Below are 11,156 nucleotides of genomic sequence, written 5' to 3' on the forward strand. Positions count from 1 at the left end.
AATGACATCTCATATGATTATCCAATAAATAACTTGAATTAAATACATTATTAGATGTTAAAAGTATTTCAATTGATAGTCATAGAGATGACATTGCATATGAATATTATACGTTATCAAATTGTATGTAATTTATTATCATGTAGAAATTAAATATATTTCATTATAATGTTTATTAATGTTGATTTTTTTATTAATGTTTATTAATATTTCATTAATAAAAAAATATAAAATTAAATAAATTTCATTATAAAAATGAAATATAATTATAAGAAATTAGAAAGAATAAAATAAATTAAATGAATAATTGTTAATAAAATTAAAATAATATATTTATAGTTATTGATGGCCATTTTGCTTTTAATTAACTAAACACATAATAAGTAACTTTTTTATTAATAATAATTTTTTATTTTATTACCAAATAGATATATTTTTTTTCAAAACAATAATTTTATAATTAGTGATTTTAAAATACCAATAGAATAGAACAATAATGTCAAATAGGACATTAGTCTTTAATCTCATCTTGGAGTTGCCGCTCCATTAACACCGCCATTCTGATCTCACATGGTTTAAATAATAAATGATATATAAATTGGTTATTCAGATACATCAATTGCGAATTAATAATCATTTAACAATTAGCTTATATATTATTATGATGTCTTTAATTGCAAAAACTAAAATTAGATGATTTGTATGCGTGTATATATAAATTACTCTATAATTTTTTTTTAAGTATAATTGATGTAATTGATTCTGGTTGAGATTGTGACTTGAGATTTCATAGTATTAAAAAATTAATCTATAGTTATTAGTTAACAAGCATGATTCTCGATTTCTATCCTTTCATGTATAGTTGTAAAGATTATAATCATATTTTAAAAAGTTGATTATTGTTCAAATAGAGGAACAAAGTGGAAAAGAAGCTGGGCAGGGCTTGAGCTGGCTGAACTCAAAAGAACAATGGAGTTGATCTGGCGATAAATGTTGCTTTCTTCCAAAGTAAAACTTAGAGGGATGTGTCTTAATTTCTCAAGAAAATTGTTAGGTATTTGTCTCTTATTTTAAACCAAATTCTCCATTCTATCATGCCCTGTCATGTTCTAACTTAGATGCCACCACATGTGGCCTCATGCCTTTCCTTGATTGCCTTTCTTAAACAAGGCAAGTGGATAGAGTAAAAAAGAAAAAGACTTGTATGCTAAAATCCCCTTTAATTATTATTATTAAGTGTAACCATAAAAATAAGTCAAATTTTTTTCATGTTTTTACGATTTGATTCAAGCGCAAAATCTTAGCATAAGTAATCAAATTTTTAAAATTTGTACAATTTCTATTCAAATTTTTTGAAATTTTGAAAAATTATAGTAATTTTATTAATTTTAATATATTATTCTACTTAATTTTTTTTCTTATTCAATCTTACCACTTTCAAAATTCATTTTTAATATATTAAAATTTTTAATTATTTGATCAAATTTGATAGTTTTGGTTATGCAATTTCTCTCTTCACTACCATTAATTTTAAAAGAGTTGATAAATGTGATAAAATTAAATTTTCAATAGTCACTATAAATAAATAAAAGAAAGGAGTTCAAAATTTGATTGACAAAAATTAAATAATTTTTAGAAATTTGACTAATTTTATCAAAAATTAAAGGTTTTGATTAAATTGTTAAAATGCAAAAGGTTTGAATTTTTTTTAAAAAATTAGGTCTTATTATTATATTTAAATTCGACCAAATTGGTTTGACCCATTAATATATTAGAAGTACCAACAGCTTTCCCATTAACTTCATAAAGAGTATGTTTTTGTTTCATCCATTTCCTTGTTAGAGTCTTTGTACTGCCCAACTATATATTTTACCAACTTTTTTGAGGCAAATCTTTATTGATTTTAAAATTCCATCTTAATTATTATATCTACTTCATAGAAGCAACATATAAAGTTGTTATCATGAGCAAATACTTTCATATGTCTGTAACATATATAAAATGAAGTTGTCAATTATATATTTAGCATAATCACTAATAAATCACACAACTTTTAGGCTGCATAATGCTTACTAGAAAACCTTCAAACTTATTGTAAAAAGAAAAACCTTAAGACATATCCTTATAGAATATTAAGAGAAGGTAAACCAGAAGTTGGTAGGAATAATTAAATTCTCCTTCTCTTCTTCTTCTTCTTCTTCTTCTTATTATTATTATTATTATTATCCCAATTCCCTCCAAAAGAATTCAAACATTTAACAACCATCAAAGAATTTTAGGACCATATATGCATGGGTTGGACCAAGTAACACATGGAAAACAATAGCTCTTATTTAACCTTAGATTATGCCACAAAATTCAAATCCCAATAGAATGGGAAAAGAAATATGGGTCATGCAATGGAGAGAACTTTTATAAAAAAAAAAAAAAAGGTTTGACTAGATTGGGCACTGTATTCATATAAAACCTTTCAGCTTTCTCACAATATGGGTCCCTTGGATCATTACTTTCTCTCCAATCTTTGAAAGTTTTGGTATGTAAAGTCACCTTTTTTTAATTGTTTCCCTTTGCTCAATCAACGGGATTGTGCTGGTTTAGATATATGTTCAATGGTGTTGTATAGTGTTTTGGAAGGATTTAAAGCTAGATGAAGGTGGCAATCCAAAAATCTCAATTATTTTCAATGTGGGTCATGCCTTGTTTTAATAAGGGGCCAAAAGTACCTGTCAAGGAGAGTTCTTCAAAGTAGTAGTTTTTGAAGTTTGAATTATTCCTTCCTAAATGTGGGTCATGACTCGTGAGGGTATTATTAAAATGCTTGCTTATTTGCCCAGAAAAGGTTGGGCACTTGATGTTTTTATTCATAAGTAAATCAATTAAGGTGGGTTATTATGATTGAAACTTAAATTGGCTGCTTGTGTGAATGAATCCCTATAGACCAAATTAAAAGGCAAAACAAGCAACCCAGTTCATTTCATTTTGTTAGGTGGCCCGTGGTCTATAATTCCTCGTATGCATATGATATAATTTCTTGTGAATTTCCTTTTTCAGCTAAAAAATAGACCAGGCCATTTCATTCCATTTTGTTTGGGTGATAAATAATGGGCCTATGTGGCCCAGACATAGTCTTGGATTTCTGTAAGATCCAAACCTAACCATGTTTATTTTCTAGCCACAAATATGAGATATTTCTTTTTAATTTTTTGGCTCCCAAACTTTAGATGGCAATTGAATTATACAGAAGCAAAATTTTGAAGAATAGCTCAGCTTTCCATACCTAGGAATGGGATTGATCTATTATCAACCTTTGTGATAGAATTGAGTAACTTATAATGTGAATCTATGGCATCCAACATTCTTTAATTACATTATACGAAATTCAACTACTGTGCATATAAAGGTATCTATCTTTTCATTCTTGAAATGGCTGAATGCAAGAAGATCAACAATTAATTTACATATCACCAAAAAGACCTTGTTTTTAATGTCAATGTGAAGGAAGAAGAAAATAAAAGCATGCATTCTTTAACGTCTGAAATATGGAATACACAGGTGTATTAAAGTAGTAGGAGTTTATGAACAATATTAATTTACATTAGGAACATTTTTTGCACAAAAAGGGTATTGTAGGAATAATCAATAATTATTCTTAATCTTGCATAATTACCTGGCCTTTTTCTTTGCTGGCCCCTTCATTTTGTAACATCTGATTAGAAGGAAGATGTTGGTAACTTAGTAGGTTGTCACTGCTAACAAAAACTACCCTAAAAATGTCATACTTAATGTCAAGAGAAAAACGTTCAAGATAGGGTAGCATTGTCCTCCTGTGATCAGAATTTATAATCCATGAGTAACAGAATTGGAGAGATTTCCACACATAAAGGCTTGCCACTTTAGGCTTGCTCTGGCAATTCAGGCACACTCCAGCACTTGCTCCTTCCATCTTCAGGAAGTGCGATTTGAAGAGTGCCAAGTTTGCATAGGATAGGTCATTCACGTCTCCTGATTGTGGCACTATTATATTAATGGAAATTGCATCTCCGGTTGAAAATTTCGCTGCTGAGGACCCGTCTCTTGATTCGCCGGCGTAAGCATCAAAGAAGCCATGTTCAATCAAGATTGCCATGCTTGATATGCTTGTTAACATTGATAACTGTGTGAAAAAACATGATATATAGGAACAGTGAATGAGAATACATGCTGAAAGTGAAGGGCATATAACTTAATTCAAGTGATCAGATGATTGGGATTTCAAATTTTAATTTAATTTCGCTTTCCTTTCTTGAATTATAGATGATTGAAAAAGGTTCAAAGTAATTAAATGATCAAGGTAAGGAAATGCAAAGAAACTCCATAAATGATTCAATTGACTTACAAGGGCTGCAGTCAACAACTCTTTGTTCTCACTAGATTTCTTCATCCATGCTCCATACCATATGATCTGGAGGGAAAATTGACCCAATTATGATCTCAAGTATTAACTTCGCGAAATCAAAGTCAAAATAGCAATATCATGTCTGAATAATAGTAGATATAATAACAATAACAATATGGATCAACAGCCAAAATAAGGCTGATGTAATCAAAGCATGATCATCTCATATTACTTCCAAATGTTGGTGTTCATGTAATTCGCACATAAATATACCTAACCCAGCTAATTAAAGCTAGGAACCAGTAATTTTGCACAAAGCAATAAGGTTAATTTCTTACCATATTTCCATGGATGCTTCTCAATATGGAACTCTGAGCACAACCAAGGCTCTCAGTGCTCCCAGAAAAGTGCTTAAGCGTTTCAATTAACTCATCAACTAAAACCATCGTGGGCCTGAAGACAAAAAAACTTATATCCAAATTCCTGTTATTGAAAGGCACAAAGCATGCCATCTCTTTTTTGCTTGCTTCTGTCTTCTTTTTTCCCCCTTTTTCTTTCTTTAATTTGTTGTTCCTGTCTCTTAAAAGAATCAACAGACAGCAATAAAGGGCTAAAGGGTACTTGAAACTTGGTTGGAAAAGATTGTTTTTGAATTTTGAGGTGTGGATTATTGGATGGAGGCTTGAAGCTAATTTAAGATTGAAAGAGGAATTCAAATGGTCATGGCAATTTGCCTGAGCTTTTAAAATCCAGGGGACGAAAACTATGAATGTATTCGAAGACTTTAGAAATGGACCTTCCATTGGTCTTAAGCTTTGACTGTTTCTAGATTTTTACGGATCAGTTACGACAGCAGAAGATTCAAACTTGCTATAACTTGATTCCTTCCACCCTGGAAGCTAATCAATTAGGCTTCTGCTTTCTGAATTTTTTGCTTATTCAATTTTAAAATATCATCTATTGAACATCTAAATTTAATAAATGAGCAATATTTAAGTCCTCTTTAAAATTTTGAAGTCTTAAATTAGAGTATGTATCAGAGTCAATTGTATTAAAAATATTTAAATTTAATTTTATATATCAATAAAAACATTATTTTTATCACAACAAATACAAATTGACTAGGCTAACGAATCTCAAATTGTAAAATTTCTACAGATGGTTACGGGAAACTTCTCATCTATGATGGTAACACAGATATAGGAGAATGGAATATCTACTAGAAAACGATTCATATCTCAGAACATAATTACTCAGAAGAAAGTCCGACGTATTCTACTCAAACCTAAGGGTAACTTGATAAAAGAAAGACGATCTGCTTAATTTGTTATGTTTGTACTCTATATTGGAGTTAAAGTCGAGGTATATTCAAGAGCATGGGTGGAACACGAACATAGAAGTCCGACGCATTCTACAAGCTGTAATTAACAAAGTCTTCGCTGGGTCAAGAATTACACAAACCTTAGTCCTACGCATACGTTTAGTTTTAGCAGTCGAAAATGCTTTCCAGTTTCCTCCTTTCGCCCACAGATATTCCAGGGGCGCCTCTGATGGGGTCTCTCTCCTACCTTTGTGTTGCTACCTTTTCCATTTTGACACGTCGTTGACCAATTCATCTTTTTCTCTCTTAATAATAATAAAACACCGGATCCAGTCAAGTATTTACTTCAGCAATAAAATAAAATAGTTGGCAAATGTACAGAAGAACAATGCAACTGGTCACTGCCAAATCCTCATGGCAGGACATTACTAGAAGGATCTGATAGAGGTATGAGCAAAATGTTCAAAAATAAACTTGACGGCAGAAATTCTTCCAGCAAAGCCATATCTCATTAGGTTGGGCATCTCCAGTCTTAGAAAAAGTGAATTAATAGTGTTCGTCCTTTCAATGCCAAATCACAATCAACTACCTGCTGCTTCGGTTGAATTGATGCAGGACAACAAATAATGGCACTCAAAGGCCATATCTGCCTAGGCAGGAAGTTACAAAGTCTTGAAACAGAGCTTACCTGTGCGAGGCAGCACTGGGATATGGAGAATCTTTGCTTTAAAGTTAACGTTTTTTGGGGTACGGTGTGAATATTATTTTGTTTTTCAATGAGTGGATAGTTCAAATTAAGAAAGCTACTAGAGCTTCTCAAGAAAAAAGTTTTTGCATCGCTTCTGGCAGACAATTGAGCCAATTGGGCATTAAAAAGATCCAATATTTCTCTCAAATCACCAATTCCCTTGGCCTTGCTCTATTGTTCTAACATGCTTCGTTGTTTTTGGGTCATGATTAGGGTTGGAAGGGAATTTTTATTTGTTTTTGCTTTTGTTTTGAAGATACAAAAAAAGGTATCTTACGATGAAAGGCACATATGGAAACTTCAAACTTGTCTGCTTTATGGCCGACCCACGATTGAACGAAGCTTGTACTGTTGTTGAATACAATTATTAATCTTCTTTTGTTACATGACATGGAATTTAGGATTAAAAAAACTACCCAAATTTAGATTAATATATGCTTATTTAATGTGAATTTATTTTTTTAATTAAGAGAGTATTTAATTTAATTTATAAAAATTAACTTATAAACACTTAATGATTAGGGCGAAAAAAATGTTCATTCCACCCTCATTAGAAAACATGCTAACTGATACATATGCTTATGTGCGACTTTGGACGATCGCTCCTCTTCAATTTTTGGTGAAAACTCCTTTGCTTGGAGAGAGCGCATAAGCTACTTCGTGATTCACTAAAAAAAGACTAGGTTAAATCTTTTGCCTATTCTTCGTGGGTGCCTTATTTTCGACTGAACTTAATCTTAGAGTTCTAATTTTTAATTAAAAAATGCCCTTTACTCTAATTCAAATAAAGACCAGAGAAATAAAAGCTTGAAGATACTAGTTCAGTCAAAAGCCTAGTTCTACCAAAACGGTAAGACAAGCTGTCACTTATAAATATTCAAAATTTTAAATAATTATATGTTTAATTAAAATACTTATAAGTAATTGATAAATAATTAATAAATTTAATAAAAAAAATATTAAATAAGATATGTAGTAAAATTTTAAAAATTAAATGATAATAACATAATAAAATATTTGATTAAATTAATTTATAAGCATTAAAATAAAAAATTGATCTCTTCTTACTTATTTTTTTAATTTATAAATATTATAAATAAATATTTAAATTTAATTTTAAAATTTATAAATTAACTTATAAATTAGGATAAACACTTTCAAATTATAATCGAATCACTCAAACAACAACCAAAGAAATTGCTGCTGTGCAAACTTATCGTACATCTGAAAATAGTGATTTGCTTTTAGCATTTTAATTGAAGAATTGAAGCTCAGGCAAGGATCACAATTGCCAAGCTAAACCTTTAAGTGTTGATATGTGTAATTATTATATGCATAAAGTGAATATTTCGAGGGTTGAATTTTAGTGAAAATCTTAAAATTTATGTTAAATTAATTTCCGAAATGATATTATTTTCATACTAGAAAATTTAATTGACGTAAAAGTCACATTCATCTTTTTTTTTTTTTCTTTTTTTTAAACAAAATTTTCTTTCCTTTTCATATAATATAATTATGGGTCAAAAATCATCTAAATCAAGTCCAAACAAATCATTACAAATATAATGATGTTGAAATATTAAGCAAAAATTGTCCTATTATAAATGGATGCATTGTGTAGAGTTCTCAGCTTCTTAGATTTTTGGCAGATTATTAATGTATATTCTTATGAATATTCTACACATTTGAAAAATAAAAATTAATAAAAAAAATAATTAAATTAAATTTTTATAAATTTTTTGTTTAATTAGATTCATATACAGTGTGCATGAATGATGAATGCACTTAATTAAGGAAGGTCCATATTCATGTCTTATAGCTAGCTGCATGTCATTATCGATGTACTTCATATGTATAGCTCTACGATATGGGTGCCATCTTCTTGTAGAATTATTTTGAAAATGATTATTAGCTCAATTATTTTTGATAAATGTAAGTATTTATCAGACACATAGCTAGCTTGAGTAGTGCTTTTGTATAGAATTGGAAAAAAAAAAAAAAAAAAAAAAAGCTCCTGTGAAATCTTTTTCAAAATGATTAACCCAATTATTTTTTATAAATAAATGTAAATCACGTATTCTAACTATTTAGTGTTTTATAATTGACTTAACGACAAATACAACTATAATTGATGCGTGAATTGACATATCATATCACATAAATTAATATTAATGTAAATCCTAAAGATACACAATTTAAAAAAATATAATTAAAATTAGATTATTAACTCGAACTTGACATTCACTCTGACTGAAATGCTTTTAACTATTAGTCCAATTCATATTAGGCCATCTTGTGTCTTGAGTGAATTGAATTACAGGAAAAAATTTTATAATTGAGCAGCACAGTTGCATGTATATTGCCGTAGTTTGATTTAAGGACCACATTACCCATAAATAGAAAAAAAGATTTTAATGTTGGATTATCTCTTAATTTGTAATCATTAATAGGGTTTGCCCACTTTCTTTCTATTCAATTTTCTATTGTCATGGCACCCCCACTTTCTTCCTCTTTTCTTGGCATGAGTAGTGTGTGTGTTGATTGATCATGGTCTTTGCTTCAAAGATTGATGATTAACTTTGTTGGAAAGTTGAGAGGTGAGGCATAAAGCTTTTGATCGTAATCAATTTAGGGCATGCATTGTCCCCTCTTGAGCTATCAACCATATCCTTCCCCTTTTTAGCACCTTTCTTTATTACAGCTAATTAATTTTAGTATCCCATATTTCTAACTCTTTCCCCAAAAATTCCTAATCAATGGCAGCAATAATAAGGGCAGTTTTTTAATCCACTTCCTTGAGTAATATATGCAAAACCGAGCTTAAGATTATATTATTAGATCAATACAATTTATTATTTATCTTGTTAGCTTAAGATTATATTATTAGATCGATTCAATTTCGTTCACTTATAATTAGTTGGTTTTGATTTTGTTTATATTGTAGGGGTTTGAGATGATGGATCCAAAAACTAGAAACTTAGATGGAATTTGGATCCATGGATGAACATGAACAAGAATTTATTTTTTAGATAAAATATGATCAAATAACTTTGGTTTCTTCTGATTTTTTTTTTTGAAAGAAAATATGAATACCATATGCATATTAAGTGATGAAAGATATTTTAAAATTCAATATTGTATAATATTCTTTAACCTTTCGAATCAAAATAAAAAAAAATTAATATAAGATTTATATATATAGAGGGGAAGCAAGAAAATATTAGGTAAATGCATATGACATATTACGGCCTAAATTCAATTCACGGGCCAATTATAGAGATGACAATGGCGGGAAGCAACCGGATTTTAGTGGAAATGATCAAATACAAGTTGTCTGGTTTCGTTGGTTTATTTTGTTTGCCTTTTGTCTCTTTTTCATGGCTATGTAATTGCAAGGCTTCTGTATATTTCACATAATTAATTAATATCATCGTGAGTTCCATATTTTGTTTCTGCTTTAGAATGCTAACCAACGATTTTCCAACCTTCATTACCTATTTTACCTTTTTCTGTTTCATTCTTTTTTATTAGGTATTTCTTAATGTCCATTTTTCATAAAAATTTTACAATTTATGAAAAATTAATTCTTTGATATCTGTAAAGATCGAATCTGAGTTTTTCTCTTATAACTACTATAGACTTTTTTTTTTATTTTATCTATTAATTAATAATGGAAATATTAAAAGCTAAAGTTTATAATAGTTGGATTTTAACTTTTTCTTGGACTACTAACTATTAATTAACTAATACATTAATTTAATAATTACCACTAAATATCAGTTAAAATTTAAATATTGAAGGAAACATTGATTTTTATTAATATGAATTCTTTTTAATAATGTTTATTTTATTTTTTAAATAATCTCACTTGATATCAAGACCTTTAAAAGAAAAGCATATATAAATACTGTGAATTGCAAAGGATATATGCATTAAAGCTGAATTTGGGGATAAAGAAGAGAACATGAAATTGCTTTTCTTGACTTCTCTTTCAACTTTAATCGCATCCATTCAAGACTTTTATTATCTCTTTTCTCAATACAAATCCACTCAATAGTATTAGTATATCTTCTTAATTAGAACTAATTAATATGTCTTTTATTACAAACTTTTGACTTATTATTAATTAGTAATCATATATTTATTAATTAGTTAAAGCAATACTTTTTAGTTTGCCTTTAGTTATGTTCTTTAATTCCTTTTTCAAATTTAACATCTTTCATCAATCTTTTTCTTTTCTTTTCTTTTCATGTTTAACAAATAAATAAAAAATAAATTCATAAAATTAAAAATAAATTACACACATTATATATTCAGTATTCTCTCTTATCTTGCAGGTTTAAATCCACAAAAAAAATCTATGAATAATATCAATGATAATTTATTAATTTTATTAAAATGAAATATCAATATTATTATATATAACTATTTCACTCGTTGTTGTTCATGTAATTTTACATAACTTATTTATTAAATAAATTTACATTTAATACAAACAAAATTAAAGTTAAAGTTCTTAATAAATTGAAATAAATATTTAGTGTTATTAGATTTTCTTCAATAAAAAGATTTAAAAAAAAAATTATGTATTCAGAAAAAAGCAAACATGGCATGGAATTTTGGTGTGGGGACTGAAACCCTTCCCTCCGTCCAAAAACGGCTTTCCAGGCAAGCATGGGGAGTGCCAACTTTGATGATGATTTTCTACTTCA

At 28.7% G+C, this 11,156-nt stretch overlaps 1 protein-coding gene across 1 annotated transcript; it reads right to left on the reverse strand.

Moving 5' to 3' along the window:
- Positions 1-3,538: 3,538 nt before the first annotated feature.
- Positions 3,539-5,253, reverse strand: LOC110635588 (uncharacterized). Its single transcript, XM_021784980.2, has 3 exons — positions 4,714-5,253; positions 4,376-4,441; positions 3,539-4,153 (listed from the first exon to the last, which is right to left on the reverse strand). The coding sequence occupies exons 1-3, from the start codon at positions 5,176-5,178 to the stop codon at positions 3,650-3,652; spliced, it is 1,035 nt and encodes a 344-aa protein (XP_021640672.2). The 5' UTR covers positions 5,179-5,253; the 3' UTR covers positions 3,539-3,649.
- Between the last annotated feature and the right edge of the window lie 5,903 nt (positions 5,254-11,156).

Source organism: Hevea brasiliensis, chromosome 15 (genome assembly GCF_030052815.1).
Source record: "Hevea brasiliensis isolate MT/VB/25A 57/8 chromosome 15, ASM3005281v1, whole genome shotgun sequence".
NCBI classification, from domain to species: domain Eukaryota; kingdom Viridiplantae; phylum Streptophyta; class Magnoliopsida; order Malpighiales; family Euphorbiaceae; genus Hevea; species Hevea brasiliensis.

Bases quoted from the DNA above. Each gene is read 5' to 3' on its own strand.
- LOC110635588 (XM_021784980.2), bottom strand. From the start codon at position 5,178: ATGGAAGGTCCATTTCTAAAGTCTTCGAATACATTCATAGTTTTCGTC. The intron at 4,442-4,713 runs GTAAGAAATTAA...TTTTCCCTCCAG, and splicing joins GAAGCATCCATGGAAATATG to ATCATATGGTATGGAGCATG. The intron at 4,154-4,375 runs GTAAGTCAATTG...TTTTTCACACAG, and splicing joins AGTTGTTGACTGCAGCCCTT to TTATCAATGTTAACAAGCAT.